General features: G+C 38.0%; 1 protein-coding gene across 1 annotated transcript in view; it reads right to left on the bottom strand.

The window, feature by feature from the left end:
• The window catches only part of st14 (ST14 transmembrane serine protease matriptase), a 69,174-nt gene that overhangs the window by 11,075 nt on the left and 41,660 nt on the right, over positions 1-16,439 (bottom strand). Inside the window, exons 9-16 of the mRNA XM_049467461.1 lie at positions 14,946-15,049; positions 12,613-12,722; positions 11,139-11,269; positions 10,400-10,504; positions 9,918-10,025; positions 8,069-8,182; positions 3,127-3,246; positions 1,599-1,779 (exon numbers count right to left, since the gene is read on the bottom strand). Coding sequence (XP_049323418.1) covers positions 1,599-1,779; positions 3,127-3,246; positions 8,069-8,182; positions 9,918-10,025; positions 10,400-10,504; positions 11,139-11,269; positions 12,613-12,722; positions 14,946-15,049 — 973 coding nt within the window. The remainder of the gene's footprint in view (positions 1-1,598; positions 1,780-3,126; positions 3,247-8,068; positions 8,183-9,917; positions 10,026-10,399; positions 10,505-11,138; positions 11,270-12,612; positions 12,723-14,945; positions 15,050-16,439) is intronic.

Here is a 16,439-nt window from a genome sequence, read left to right as displayed (position 1 = left end):
TATAATATTCTAATTTTCTGAGACACTGATTTTGTTTTTTCATTGGCTGTAAGCTTCATAAATCATCAACAATAAAACAAATAAACGATTAAAATAGAAAAAAAAAAGTTGAAAAAAACTTTTCAATGATATTGTATTTTTTTATATATGTACTGGTATATACAGCTCTGAAAACAAAATAAGAGAACACTTAAAAAATGATGAGTTTCTTTTGACCAAATTGAAAACCTCTGGAATATAATCAAGAGGAAGATGGATGATCACAAACCATCAAACCAAGCTGAACTGCTTGAATTAATTTTTGCACCAGGAGTAAAGCAGCATAAAGTTATCCAAAAGCAGTGTGTAAGACTGGTGGAGGAGGAGAACATGATGCCAAGATGCATAAACAAACCTTGTTTTCTTTGCATTATTTGAGGTCTGAAAGCTCTGCATCTTTTTTGTTTTTTCAGCCATTTCTCATTTTCTGTAAATAAATGCTCTAAATGAGAATATTTTTATTTGGAATTTGGGAGAAATGTTGTCTGTAGTTTATAGAATAAAACAGCAATAACTACAGGCTATAACTACGCCTGTACACTCCTCTCTTTCTCTGTGTGTGAGTGTGTGTGTGTGTTCTTCAGAGAGACCTGTGGTGTGAGCGTACAGGAATAAAGAGGACGACTGTCACACTTCAGCGCTGTGCACACTCTCCCCGCTGTAACACACTCATTACGGCGGTCTGGGTAATTAGCTGATGAGTTGAGTCAGGTGTGCTGGGAGCAGAGAAAAACACTGAAATGTGCTCTGGAGGGGTGCAGGGGGTTCAAACCGACTAACACTGCTGGAGTGTGTGGCCAGTGCTCCACCTACTGGACCAACCTCAGAACCACAGGCTTCAGGATGCACTGTGTCATTTTTCTTATTTATTAATTTAATAATTTATTTGTACTATTTTGTTGTATGTGGTGTGTATCGGCTAATGCATTCAAACAGTAGATTAATTAAATAACTATATACAGCCATTTCTTTTTAATTTAATAATAATACACACACATATATATATATATACATATACATATTCCAAATATTTTGCCAACATAGTATTCAGGTGTTCAGTCAGCATATGGACTGAAATTCAAGATAAATAGACCAACAGAAATAGCAAATTTCCTGGCAACCATGATTTCAGTTAACAGCTGTGCTGAACTCATCAAGAGTTAATTAAACTTGAATTTCTTCTTTGTTTGAGAGCATCAGTTAAAGTAAAGTAGTGAAGAGGTAGAGTTACAGGTATACAGTGAATAGTGAATATTTGAGTAATGTTCGAATCCAGATTATGAGAAATGACTTCAGTCAATCCTTAACATTTCAAGTACTTTGAAAGTATCCTCAAGTGCAGTCATCGTGAAGACCATCGAGAACTTTAGGATGAAACCGGCACTCATCAGGACTGTTAAGTTAACAGCACTCCACATTCCAATACACATGAATTATTTTGAAACTGGTTGATCAAGCTTATCTTGTGAAGTAGAACCACATGGTTCTGTTGTAGGGCCCATGAAACTTAATAATAATAATAATAATAATTCAGGTATAAGTTGATAAACGTTACTTACGAAGGATCTCCGCTGGCGAAACAGTGAGCAGCAGACAGCAGCCATCTGTTGGAGATGATGGAGGCGCCGCACGTGTGTCCGTTGGTGGAATAGTGAAGACTGACCTGCCAGGGCCATTCACCAACATCAGCGTTCTGCCCGCCGACGATACGATTGTGTTTATAAGGACGCGTTCCACAATCTGAGGGGAAAAAAAAAAAAAAACAGGATGAGAAAATGACCAGATTAACAGATAACAACCAGACAAAATGAAAAAAAAAAAAAAAAAAACAACACTGATGAAAAATAAGGCATATAACTGCTTACTTAAATTTCTTATCTTATACAGCACAGCTAGTTTTACACTGATTATATCAACTGTAGGCTAAAGCTAATATACAATTATTCATGCATATCATCCATCGCTCTTCCCCAAAAATCTTGTACATCCATTTGTCCTGATTTCTTGATGAATAGACACCATTTTTTTTTTTTTTTAGATGTTGGTCTGGGTTCTTTTGTGACCTCCTGGATGAGTTGTTCATGCCCTTTTAGAGTAATTTTGGTAGCCGGTCACTCCTGGGAAGGTTCACCACTGTTTGATGGCTTCTTTATAAGTGATACAACAGCTCTCACTGTGATTCACTGGAGAACCACTACTGCTCCAGCCTTAGTGCTGGAGAAACTTTACTGAAAACTCTCCCTTATAACTCTGTAATTCAGCAAAGTGGCTTTACTGCTGCTTTAATACCTGACTGGTAGAATTCATACATAACTTGCACTGTTGATTTTTGGGAAAATTAACGGATTTTGAGTGCACCTTATAGTCTGAAAAATACGGTACTTATTAAAACTGGAATTTAGTGTTGAATATGAATTTGTAAAATCTGCAAACAGTCGAACGTTTGTAAATGTTCCTAATTTGCAGTTGTAGTCGATTTTGACCGCAATTTATATTTCTTTTTTTTTTTAAAGATCAATTTATATACAGTGCCTTGCAAAAGTATTCGGCCCCCTTGAACTTCTCAACCTTTGGCCACATGTCAGGCTTCAAACAAAAAGATGTGAAATGTGGAAATGTTTACATTTTTTTTGTGAAGAATCAACAACAAGTGGGACACAATCATGAAATGGAACGAAATTTATTGGATATTTTAAACCTGAAAAGTGGGGCATCTAAATGGTTCTTTCACCTGTCATAATTCAACAATAGAACCAGCAGAATAACCTTTAAAGAAACCTGTTTATGTGAGGATTTCATGATAAATAATAATAAATAATAAATTACACAATTAATAGAACACAGATATTTTAGTGCAGTTATTCAGCGTCCCTTAAACATCAACTTAAACTCTTCTGGAGTTCAATAAACACATCAGCGCCCATCACAGACATCCCATAATCACGTCTATTAGAGATTAGAGAGGTTTGAGGAGAGTGAGAGTGTGACGGGTTTACAGGATGCTAATTGTGAGGGGATGAAGAGGAGGAGGAAGAGATAAAGCATAAAAACAAGCTCTGAGACTGAGATTCATTAACATTCACTCACCACAGCCTTCCTCATCAGAGGCGTCTGGACAGTCATTAACGCTATCACACTCAGCGTTGATCTTGTTCACACACTCGCCGCTCTTACAGGTGAACGTGAAGGCTGTACATATTCCCAGAGCTGAGAGAGAAAGAGACAGAGATAAAATACTCGTTATATTGTAGCTATTTTTACTATTTGACTGCATATGCATACTAATTATTAACACACACACACACACAAAAAAAAAACACATAACTACTAGAGAAATGTGCAGTGAAATAATATGGGGGAGTTCTGTCCTATAGGATGTTGTGGTATTATCGATTAAATAAATCGGTACCACTTTAAAACAAGACTACCTTTATAAAGGATTTACAAATGGTTTATAAATACTTTATTATTGGTTATGTTTAACCATTTACTACAAATTAAATGACACTGTTGCCTTTTCAACTGATGTGTTGTAACTTCTTATCAAAGGTTTTCTTTTAAGGCATTTAAAGCTAATCAATAGTAATTAATTAACTAATTTATAAACCATTTATAAACCCTTTATACAGGTAGTCTTATTTTAAAGTGGTACCAATAAATCATCAGTGTTTTAACTTCATCAATATTTAGCATGATCAATATGCTTTCCAGTTTTACTTTAGGATCTCTGTTTCATAGTTTTGAGTGATTCATATGTAACCAAAAATGATCACAAGCCATTAAACCAAACCAAACTGAACTGATTGAATTTTTGCATCAGGAGTAAAGCAGCATAAAGTTATCCAAAAGCAGTGTGTAAGACTGGTGGAGGAGGAGAACATGATGCCAAGATGCATGAAAGTCAGATTGGGTAATATGTAAAGAGTAGTGTGGATCAGTGAAAGGAAGGAGTGGGAAAAGGGAGTAATGAGTAATGAGAAAAAGAGAAGAGATAGATGAGGGAGGAGGAAAAAAGAAAGGGAATAAAATGGATGCAGCAAGGAACTGAAGAAAAAAAGCAAAGAAAGGAATAAAAAGAGAAGGATGGATCAGTGAGGGGAGGAAGGGAAAGAAAAAGAGGGACAGAGAAAGAAAGAGAAGATGAAGGAATATAATCATTAGATAAAGAAAGAAAGAAAGATAGAAGAGTAGCCAAGGTGTGGGGTGGAGAGAAAGAGAGAGGAGGAGTAAGGCTGATGGACAGATGGAGGGAGGGATGGAGTGAGTGATGGAAAGAAACAGAGGAGAGAGAAAAAGAGAAAGGGAGTAAGAAAAGAGTAGGGTGGATCTGTGAGAGGGAGAAGAGGGGAAAAGGGATGAAAGGAGGGAGAAATGAAGAAAAGAGGGTGAGTGATAAGAGAAAGAGAAGAGACGGATGAGAGAAGAGAGGAGGAGAGAGGGAATAAGATGGATGGAGCACAGGATTGAAGGGAAAAAGTAAGGAGTTTAAAAAAAAATAGAGTGAAGTGGGTCAGTAAGAGGGAGGGAGGGGAAGAAAAGGAGAGAGAGAGAGAGAGAGAAGAGAGAGATGGCAGAGAGAAAATGAGAAGAGAGGGAAAAAGAAAGATGGGTAGATGAGAGAGGGAGAGGGAGAGCGAGGGAGTAAGAAGGATGGGAGGCGGGAGTAATGGAGACAGAAAGAGAAGAGTATAAAAGAAATAGTGGGGTGGATCAGTGACAGAGGGAGGGAGGAGAAGATGAAGGAGGGGGGTGGAAAGAGATGAAGGGAGAGAGAGAGAAGACGACAAAAAGAAAGATATAAAAGATATCTGTTTCTGCTGACTCACAGCACGGAGTGTAAAGCTATAAACTGAGAACAGGAGCTGTTTGTGTCGATTCAACAGCAGCAGCGCAAAGAACACACTTAAAGATCACTTCAGTTTCTGAATCAGTTTCTCTGGTTTTGCTATTTATAGGTTTATGTTTGAGTAAAATGAACATTGTTGTTTTATTCTATAAACTACAGACAACATTTCTCCCAAATTCCAAATAAAAATATTCTCATTTAGAGCATTTATTTACAGAAAATGAGAAATGACTGAAATAACAAAAAAGATGCAGAGCTTTCAGACCTCAAATAATGCAAAGAAAACAAGTTCATATTTATAAAGTTTTAAGAGTTCAGAAATCAATATTTGTTGAAATAACCCTGGTTTTAAATCACAGTTTTTTTCATGCATCTTGGCATCATGTTCCCCTCCTCCACCAGTCTTACACACTGCTTTTGGATAACTTTATGCTGCTTTACTCCTGGTGCAAAAATTCAAGCAGTTCAGTTTGGTGGATTGATGGTTTGTGATCATCCATCTTCCTCTTGATTATATTCCAGAGGTTTTCAAATGTGGTAAAATCAAAGAAACTCGTCATTTTTAAGTGGTTTTAGTTTTTTTGCAGAGCTGTATATATAAAGCTTTCTATTGTTTTCAAAAGGGCATGGACAACTCATCCAGGAGGTCACAAAAGATTTCACTTTCCTTAGTTAAGATCAGTGCCAATGATTCAATAATAATTTACTGATGATCAGTGATGGCTTGGAGAAACATGTCTGATATCTGCTGGTGTTGATCCACTGTCCAAGTCCAAAGTCAGTGCAGATTTCATTTTCCAGCAGGACTTGGCACACTGCCCACATTGCCAAAATTACCAATTGTTCTTATATAATATTTAGATTTTATTTAGATTTTTTTTTAGGGTTTTCATTGGCTGTAAGCCATAATAATTATCAACAATAAGAGAAATAAATGCTTAAAATAGATCACTCTATATATAATAAACGAGTTTCACATTTTCACATAAACTGAATTCATACAGAACAAATGTACTATTTTTTTCTTTTTACAACATGCAAATGCTGCATTTGCCTGCAATCCACAGCAATGGAAAACGTTAATGGTTCTAAAACTCCTTCAAACTGTGCGAGTGTGTGTGTTGTGTGTGTGTGTGTGTGTGTGTATCGTTCTCTCCTTCTCTCTGAAAGTGCTGTGTGAGCAGATTTGTTGATGAAGCCGTAACTGCTCCTCATTCCGCCACAGAGGGTCTTTTCTAGCGGAACGTATCAGAAACATTACGGCCAAAAAACACTATAAAAAGCTACTCAATCGCCGCTTACAGCCTGTTCCATAAAGCAGGGAGGCACTTTCCTTCAGCCCGTCCACAAAACTCCAAACTTTAGAGCTGTTTTCTGACTCTGACAGCAAATAACATGAGCTACACTGCAATCCTTCCCGATTCCTCAGCGATGGGTTAGAAAGTTCTACATAATTCAGTGGTTGAGATGTAAGCAAAGTCCTTTAGGGCGTTTTTTTTTTTTTCTTTCTCACACTTTTACACTGAATAAATGAGGCTGCACTCAATTCTGGGCTGGTTTTGGGGAAAAAAGTATCATTATCGCTGGTTTTGAGGATTGAGGATTGGTTGCACAATTCAATTAATCACTTTTTTGAGTGTAGTTTCACCAAATCTTTGGTCATTTTTATGATTTTGTCACCATGCTGTAAATACCCGCACTCACTCCACAAAGCTGAGCTTATTACAGTATAAACAGTACTCTATCACAGTGAGGGTTTATTAGGATATACTGATAGAAAAGGGAAGTAAAGCTTAGGTAGAAGTGACTGGTTATAAAATGAACCAATCACGCAACCCTACACACAGCAATAGGAGGTGGACTTGTTTGTGTGCTTTGGGTCATTGTCCTGTTACAGAACCCAAGTACGCTTGAGCTTGAGGTCACAAACTAATGGACGGACATTCACCTTCAAGTCTGTCCAGACCTTTTGTCTTGACAGCCAACAGGATTTTTTTTTTACTGGCAAATGTAAGATGGACTGCTGTCTTATTTTTGGTCATCAGTGTTTTTTTTTTTGCCTTTTCTCACGAAAACCATTTTTCACCCAGTCTCTTTTTTATTATTGAATCATGAACACTAATCTAAATTAACTAAGGTGAGTAAGACGTGCAGTTCTTTAAATGTTGTTTTGGTTTCTTTTGTGACCTCCTGGATGAGTTCTTCATGCCCTTTTGGAGTATTTTAGTTCGGCCGGTCACTCCTGGGAAGGTTCACCAGTGTTCCATGTTTTCTCCATTAGTGAATAATAGTGAATCACTGTCGTTCGCTGGAGTCTCAAAGCTTTAGAAATGACTTTTATCTGCTTCATGTTGTCGGACAGGTTCTATTTAAGTGATTTCTTGATTCTACAGGTCTGGCTGTCGCAAGTAGTGAAATCAGTGAACTCAGCTTTGTAAAAATGTAGTTAATTGCAGTTTTTTTACCGTAATAAATGAAATAATCCATTAAAAACTGCTTTTTATATTTATTTAGGTTATTTAGTATCTTGTGATATACAGAAGTTGGAGAATGAAACTGAAACACCTGGTTTTAGAGCACAATAATTGATTGTGGTGACGGACAGTTCTGGTGGAAACAGGAGAGTTGAGGTGCACATTGAATTCTGCGTGATTTGATCAGCCGTGGTTTTATGTTTTTTAAGATACAATTCGGGTTAGCACCCGAACATCCCTTTCAGATAGCTTCCTCTTACAGCATCCACAGTTAATCCTGTTGGATGTGGTTGGTCCTTCTTGGTGGTATGCTGACATTACCCTGGATACCGTGGCTCTTGATGCATCACAAAGACTTGCTGTCTCGGTCACAGATGCTCCAGCAAGACGTGCACCAACAATTTGTCCTCTTTTGAACTCTGGTATGTCACCCATAATGTTACAGTGTGCATTGCAATATTTAGAGCAGAACTGCTTAAAGCTCTTACCCTGCTAATTGAACCTTCACACTCTGCTCTTACTGGTGCAATGTGCAATTAATTTTATATAAATCACATTTATATGAATATATGAACACGTCCACTTAATAATTAGGCTGAACTACCAATGGATCACCTTCATTCAGAGCTCCCTCGTCTAATCACAGCGTATTTACAGGAGCACTGAGACGCTGTTAAAGCTCCTCTGAGACAGAAGTGTGTTCACTCACTCTCTTTACAGGAAGCCTCATCACTCCCGTCTGCGCAGTCCTTCTTCCCATCACAGCTAACCGTCTGCGGCAGACACGTCCCATCACCACACCTCAGCTGATTCTTCTCACAGCCTGCAGAGAGAGACATGAAAACAAGCAAAAACTGAGAGAAAACTGTCAGGAAGTGTGAAGTATAGCTGTGAAACACTCCTTTACTATTATATCAGCTCTACTGATACTGTACTGATACTGTAGGAGCATTCTGTAGTTCTATAATAATTACAGACTGTAGTCCTTTATCTTTTTTTCTCTGTATAATTCACTTTAAAGTATTATAAGGAGCACTATCAATAACATCTATTTTCTGGTCTATTTTTATAGCGAAGGTGCACCAGATTATAAGGCGCATTATACGGCACTAGTAAGGAACAGGGGTGTCGCCATGTTTTCTTTTTAATTTAGCAGGTCTTATAAAGTCAATCGAGTGCTGGATGTTAATCGACACAGATTTCTCTCCAAAAAACTGTTTATTTGGGTGAGTAAAGCGCTTCTGTTTATTTACAATGAGCTTAGATGGAAGGCTCCAGATTTCCACTAAGGCTGGGTGCAGCAGCATCAGCATTAGCATTAGTGCAAGCAGTTAGCACTTAATGCTGCCTGACAGCTCTACACTGAGGAACCATGAGTGTTCAGGTAAGCCAGGGCGATATTAGCTAGTGGTTCATCCCACACTGTTGTTTCTCATTACAATCAGAAAGCCTGTGATTGTTTTAAATGATTCTTTTTCATCTTTTTCTTATTTTATTTTTTTATTCATTTGTATTTATTTATTTATTATTACTTTTATTTTTTTATTCTAATGTTTTATATTTTCATTCTTGTTCTTAGTTCTATTTTTCATTTTTTATAATTTCTTTTCATTGTTAACATTTTACTTTACTTTTACTATTATCTTTTTACTTATTTTATATTTTATAATTTTTTTAATTTTTGTGTGTCAATTTTTTTTTTGTATTTTATAATATTCTGTTTTACATATATATATATTATCTATCTCTCTCTCTCTCTCTCTATATATATATATATATATATATATATATATGTATATATACATATATACATATATACATATATATATATATTAAATGTTGATTTAAAATTAGTACTACTTTTATTTTTATTTTTTTATATATATATAATTTGTTGTTTATTCTTTATTATTTTAAATGTATTATTAAATGTGTTTAATCTCTTTGATGTTGTAAACGCTCGGCAACATTGTAAATGAGCTTAACACTGCAGACGAAGCGGAGCATGGTTCAGTAGGTCCAGACCAAAACCACCTGTTTATAATATTCAGACTTGACTGTGTTAACCGTGTAACGGTGTAACGGTGTAACGTAGTGGCGTAGTGGCGTAGTGGCGTAGTGGCGTAGTGGCGTAGTGGCGTAGTGGCGTAGTGGCGTAATGGCGTAATGGCGTAGTGGCGTAGTGGCGTAGTGGCGTAGTGGCGTAGTGGCGTAGTGGTGTAATGGTGTAATGGTGTAGTGGTGTAGTGGTGTAGTGGTGTAGTGGTGTAGTGGTGTAGTGGTGTAGTGGTGTAATGGTGTAATGGTGTAGTGGTGTAGTGGTGTAGTGGTGTAGTGGTGTAGTGGTGTAGTGGTGTAATGGTGTAATGGTGTAGTGGCGTAGTGGCGTAGTGGCGTAGTGGCGTAATGGTGTAGTGGTGTAGTGGTGTAATGGTGTAGTGGTGTAATGGTGTAGTGGTGTAGTGGTGTAGTGGTGTAGTGGTGTAATGGTGTAATGGTGTAATGGTGTAGTGGTGTAGTGGTGTAGTGGTGTAGTGGTGTAATAGTGAAACACTTACGGCACTGCTGTTCATCACTGTTGTCTCCACAGTCGTTCACCTGATCACAGACCCAGTACTTCGGCTTACAGAGACCATTAGCACACGCAAAGTGGTCGTCCTCACATTCTGTAGAACACACACACACGTACACACACAGACTTAGGGAAATAAACTGTAGAAGACGTTACAAAATTAAACTTGAACAATTAAACTTGTTTGGAATGTGTGTAAATTAACAAAACAAGTTTATACATATATATTGTACACTAGATTTTTGTACTATTTCCAGTTGTTGACTGAACCTAAAGAGCTTAAATTGATGATTGTTTTATAACTTTTGGTGGTGTATGTTTAGGGTTTCAGTGGTAAACTGCTGTTATATGATATATATTATGTTGGTATACAGTGGAATGCAATCTGATGTCCCTCATACTCTGTACATTTGATTTATACTGTTATTTTAACTTTAAAATATTAGGTAAAATGTTCTTGACTCTTACGGCACTTTCTCTCGTCACTCATGTCTCCACAGTCGTTCCAGCCGTCGCAGTGCAGATCGTTAGAGATACAGATCCCTGTACCACAGGTAAACTGACCAGGACAGGCTACACACAGACAGACAGACAGATAGACAGACAGACAGACAGACACATCAGAACAACAGACATACTCTATACTTGGGTATAAAATAATAAACAGAACACTGTATATCGCAGAAACACACCTTTAAGCACTAAAAACTAGAATTTTTCATTAAACATCCCTTTTAAGTTGAGCAGGGGTCCACCGTGGTCCAGATATTTTTCAAACCATTATGTAGGGGCCACAAAAAAAAAAAAATCTGATTTGGAAAATAAAGGAGTGTAATGGGATGGAGGAACGCTGCTACAGACTAGTAGCTCTCCAGCCCAGAGGGTTGTTGAACCCAATTGCAGAACAGTTCATCTCAAAGCAGGGGAAGCGAAACTTGTGTCCTCAGGGTCGCGTTCCAATGCACTCCCGCTGCCCCAGCTAGTGAATTGGGATACGGTCAGAAAAAAAAATATATATATAGGGAACCCAAACACAGGTGGAAAAACAAGAAACCAAACTCATACACAATACACAATACACAGAGTGCAACAGAGAGAGACTGTAGGGGAGGCATGTAAACAAAAGCTCACCAGAGGAGCATTTTATATTTTATTTTTCATTATCACTCATTACATTATTGCCGACCCCTGCTCCAGAGTAACTTACGGTTGTTGGGGTCGTAGGCGCTGTACACGGCCATGAAGCCTTTATCGGTGAAGGACTTATCAGAGTGGAAGTTAATGGTCATGCTGTTGTTGGAGCTGCTGAGCGCCAGCATAGACCTCTCGCCACAGTACCTACACAACACACACACAGACACACGCACACACACCATTCATTAACAATAACAATAACACTAACAATAAACTATATCTCTGTAATTTATGTAATTTTGCTAACAACAAAAAGAAACAATATTTTTGCCTTCTTTAAAAAAAGTTTGTAAAAGTATTTTATTATACCAGCCTGCACTTCTAAAATGATATTAAAAAACAGAGAGAGAGAGAAAGAGAGAGAGAGAGAGAGACAGACTTTTTCTTTCAGTTCATTTTGATTGATTAATGTCTTTTTTGTATGTTTGTTTGTCTTTTTTAACATTGCTAAAAATGTTTTAAAATGTAGAATATGTTCCATTCTGTTCTGTTTCTACACTCTCATCTCTGAAACAGTTCACTATTGTTTTTCTAGTTTGGGAAATCTTTATAATTTTATTTTACCTACTGCAGTGTGTATCGAATCAGTTATTGAAGCATTTGTCATTCTATAACTGGCTCAAATACTGTGAGAGAGAGAGAGAGAGAGAGAGAGAGAGAGAGAGAGAGAGAGAGAGGGAGAGAGAGAGAGACAAAGAAAGCGACAGAGAAGCGAAAGAAAGAGAGAGAGAGAGAGATACAGAGAGAGAAAGACAAAGAGAGACAAAGAGAGAGACAGACAGAGAGAGACAGATAGAGAAAGCGACAGAGAAAGCGAAAGACAGAGAGAGAGAGATACAGAGAGAGAAAAAGACAGAGGACAGAATGACAGAGAGAGACAGACAGAAAAAGAGACCGAGAAAGAAAAAGACAGACGGAGATAGAAAGAGAGAGAGAGAGAGAGACAGACAAAGAGAGACAAAGAGAGAGACAGACAGAGAGAGACAGATAGAGAAAGCGACAGAGAAAGCGAAAGACAGAGAGAGAGAGATACAGCGAGAGAAAAAGACAGAGGACAGAATGACAGAGAGAGACAGACAGAGAGAGACAGAGAAAGAAAAAGACAGACGGAGATAGAAAGAGAGAGAGAGAGAGAGAGACAGACAAAGAGAGACAAAGAGAGACAAAGAGAGAGACAGACAGAGAGAGACAGATAGAGAAAGCGACAGAGAAAGCGAAAGACAGAGAGAGAGAGATACAGCGAGAGAAAAAGACAGAGGACAGAATGACAGAGAGAGACAGACAGAGAGAGACAGACAGAAAAAGAGACCGAGAAAGAAAAAGACAGACGGAGAGTGAGAAAGAGAGAGAAAGAGAGAGAGATAGACAGACCTACAGACAGACAGGCTGGCAGACAGAGAAAGAGAAAGACAGGACAGAGAGGTGTTAGTATAAACAGTAAGTAAATGTAAATTAGACGCTAATTATTAAATGAAGCTTTTTCATACTTAACGCCGAAAATCTCCACATAGTCCTTGTTGCAGACGCGTATGTTCACTTGAGGCTCCTTCATTCGGAACATGGTGAACTTCACCCGGACCTTCATGCCGACAGGAACCTAAAAAAATATATAAAATTTAAGAGCATTCATTAAAAAGTCCATGTCCTATATTTTTTACCATTATTTACCAAAAACCAATCATTTTCACAAGGCCATATTTAAAATTAAATCTGGTCTGCTTACAAAAAAACTCCGCAACGGCTTGTTTGTGGTGAGAGCGGGATCCAGTATCGATCTGACCCAACTATTAGATATAATACTCCTGAAGTTTGAGCTAAACTGCTTTTCAGGTGCAGTTAAATCAGATTTATTAGCCAGATGATTACAAGCTATACAAGCTATATTTATCTTTTTACTCCCATGCCAGACAGTTCTGACCAATCAGAGGAGCCAATGTGCTCGTGTGGTTTGTTGGGGTGCATTTGGTCGAGTTTAGATTTGTGCCTGTGTGAAAACAAACCAAACAGGGGGGGAAACGCTAAAAAATAGACAAATTCGCCAACTAATTCGGAGTTGGAGTGAGGCCTTGTGGATGTAAATACTGTGGTACATGATTTCCAGGTATGTCATGGTGTACAGCACAGTGGGGGGGGTTATGATTATTATACTAGCCCCATCCTCCTGTTATTTATGTCAGTCTGCAAAAATAAACAGTAAACAGATAATACACAAGAGGACAAAATTGTTGGTACCCCTTTGATTATTGAATGAAAAACCCACAATGGTCACAGAAACAACTTGAGTAATTAAAACTATTAAAACAAAAGTAATAATAAATGAATACAATAAATCAAAACCTTGAAATGTGATTTTGAACTGTTTAACTGTGATTCACCAGAGTTATTTCGAGAAGTAAACTTATTAAACAAGAATAGTGGATTTAATGGGAGACGACCAAGGAGGACGCCATTGTTTAAAACAAAGCATAAAAAGAAATCAAATAAAATAAAAAAAAGCTTGAAATTTGCCAAACTACAAGTTGACCTATGAACAGAGGAAACTTTATATATATTAAAAAAAAAAACATATCAGCTCTATGTTTACAGACTGAAAAACGAAGCATATCAAGTAAATAAAACTACTGTCCCTCCTTTGAAACATGGTGGAGGCTGCTCTGTTATGTTCTAGAATCTGTGTAGGGTACAATGAAATCTCAAGACTGTCAAGAGAGGATTCTAGAGAGAAATGTGCTGCTCAGTGTCAGAAAGCTTGATCTCAGTTGCAGGTCATGGGTCTTGCAACAGGACAATGACCCAAAACGCATAGATAAAAACACCCGAGCATGGCTGAGAGGAAAACACTGGACTATTCTTGAGTGGTTTTCTATGAGCCCTGAGCTAAATCATATTGAGCATCTTTGGAAAGAGCTGAAACATGGAGCAGTCTTGGAAAGACACCCTACTGTCTCTTCTGTGAAACATGGTGGAGGCTGCTCTGTTATGTTCTAGAGCTGCTTTGCTGCTTCTGGCACAGGGTGTCTTAAATCTGTGCAGTGTCCAATAAAATCTCAAGACTATCAAGAGAGGATTCTAGAGAGAAATATGCTGCCAAGTGTCAGAAAATATGTCTCGAACTCAGTCGTAGATCATGGATCTTGCAACAGGACAATGACCCAAAACATACAGCTAGAAACCTCCACAAATGGCTGAGAGGAAAACATTGGATTATTCTTAAGTGGTTTTCTATGATCCCTGACCTAAATTCTATTGAGCATCTTTGGAAAGAGCTGAAACATGAAGCAGTCTGGGAAAGACACCCTACTGTCTCTTCTGTGAAACGTGGTGGAGGCTGCTCTGTTATGTTCTAGAATCTGTGCAGTGTCCAATAAAATCTCAAGACTATCAAGAGAGGATTCTAGAGAGAAATGTGCTGCCAAGTGTCAGAAAATATGTCTCGAACTCAGTCGTAGATCATGGATCTTGCAACAGGACAATGACCCAAAACATACAGCTAAAGACACACAAGAATGGCTGAAAACAGGAAACCATTTGCGTATTATGAAGTGGTTTTCTATGAGCCCTGACCTTAATCCTATTGAGCATGTTATTATTAATAATATATAACTTAAGAGTACCATCATTTATTATTACTTTTGTAGGATTCAAGTTATTTCTGTGACCATTGCAGGTTTTTCTTTCATTAACCGAGGGGAACCAACATTTGGTCCATGTGTATATATATATATATATATATATATATATATATATATAAGCACAGCACAGTAGCAGGGATGGATGGATGGATGGATGGATGGATAGATGGATGTATGGATATAGTTACTTTTATGGTCCAGGAACAGTCCACTGAAGGCGGGTAGAAGCTTGGGTAACGAGGAGAGCTGATGTTTCCACTTTGGTTCGTCAGAACGCCTCCACACGTCTGGCCTACACACGCACACAAACATCATACACAACTTTCAGACCTGCCCTGCTTTTAGCGTCCATTATTTATCTTGTAAATTTTGTAAACTTGATTATGAGAAAGCATTTAAAAGTAAGACACAAATAAATCAATCATGTATTCATATAAACATAATTGACTACTTGCAAAACAACTTCAGAACATGTTAAAATCAATGTCAGAATCCAATCTAACATCCAAACAGACTCATTCTGTCAGTCAAAGCATGCCTCAACACGAGCGTAGGCTGCTCCAACAGGTAGTGAATAATAAAGTGAGGACAGTGAAACTGCGTGGGAGCAGCCTTCACTCAGCCGCCAAGATCACTGAGGCGGGAATTTTAGCAATGCAAAATTACAGAGCCGAAACAAAGCAACCGGTGCAAAAAAAAAAACAAAAAAAAAACCTTAAACTCTTAATGCTGCTCTTGTTTTTATTAAGTACCACTGATTATCATATTTAAGGGTGATTCTGAGAGCACACAAACAAATTCTGTGTGTATTTGTATATTAGAGAGCTTTTTTTTTTCATGCCTGAGGAGAAGGATGGGGCATAAATCACTGTCAGGGAAGGAGGTGGGAGGTTGACGAGGACTTGGTAAGAGGATGGACTTTACCTCAGAGTGAGACAGCGCATTACCTAACAGGAGGCAGGAGCTTTACCTCAGTTTGGGATGAGGCTTTATCTTAGAGTGGGATAGAACATTACCCAACAAAAAGAAGGGGCATAGCCTCAGATTGGGATGGAGCATTATCTAACAGAATGCTGAGACATTACCTCAGAGCGGGATAGGGAATTACCTTGGATTGGGATTGGGCATTATCTAACAGAAGGATGGGGCTTTATTTCAGATTGGGATAAAACCTTATATAACAGGGGGATGAGGCTTTATCTCAGATTGGGATTGGTCATTATCTAACAGAAGGATGGGGCTTTACCTTAGATTGAGATTGGTCATTATCTAACAGAAGGATGGGGCTTTACCTCAGATTGGGATTGGTCATTATCTAACAGAAGGATGGGGCTTTACCTCAGATTGGGATTGGTCATTATGTAACAGAAGAATGGGGCATTATCTAACAGAAGGATGGGGCATTATCTCAGATTGGGTTAGAACATTATCTAACAGAAGGATGGGGCTTTACCTCAGATTGGGATTGGTCATTATCTAACAGAAGGATGGGGCATTATCTCAGATTGGGATTGGTCATTATCTAACAGAAGGATGGGGCTTTATCTAACAGAAGGATGGGGCTTTATCTCAGATTGGGATAAAACATTATCTAACAGAAGAATTGGGCTTTACCTCAGATTGGGATTGGTCATTATCTAACAGAAGGATGGGGCTTTACCTCAGATTGGGATTGGTCATTA

Source organism: Astyanax mexicanus, chromosome 18 (genome assembly GCF_023375975.1).
Source record: "Astyanax mexicanus isolate ESR-SI-001 chromosome 18, AstMex3_surface, whole genome shotgun sequence".
Classification (NCBI taxonomy): domain Eukaryota; kingdom Metazoa; phylum Chordata; class Actinopteri; order Characiformes; family Acestrorhamphidae; genus Astyanax; species Astyanax mexicanus.
The sequence above is the reverse complement of the archived record's forward strand: the minus strand, read 5'-3'. Positions and strand labels throughout refer to the sequence as shown.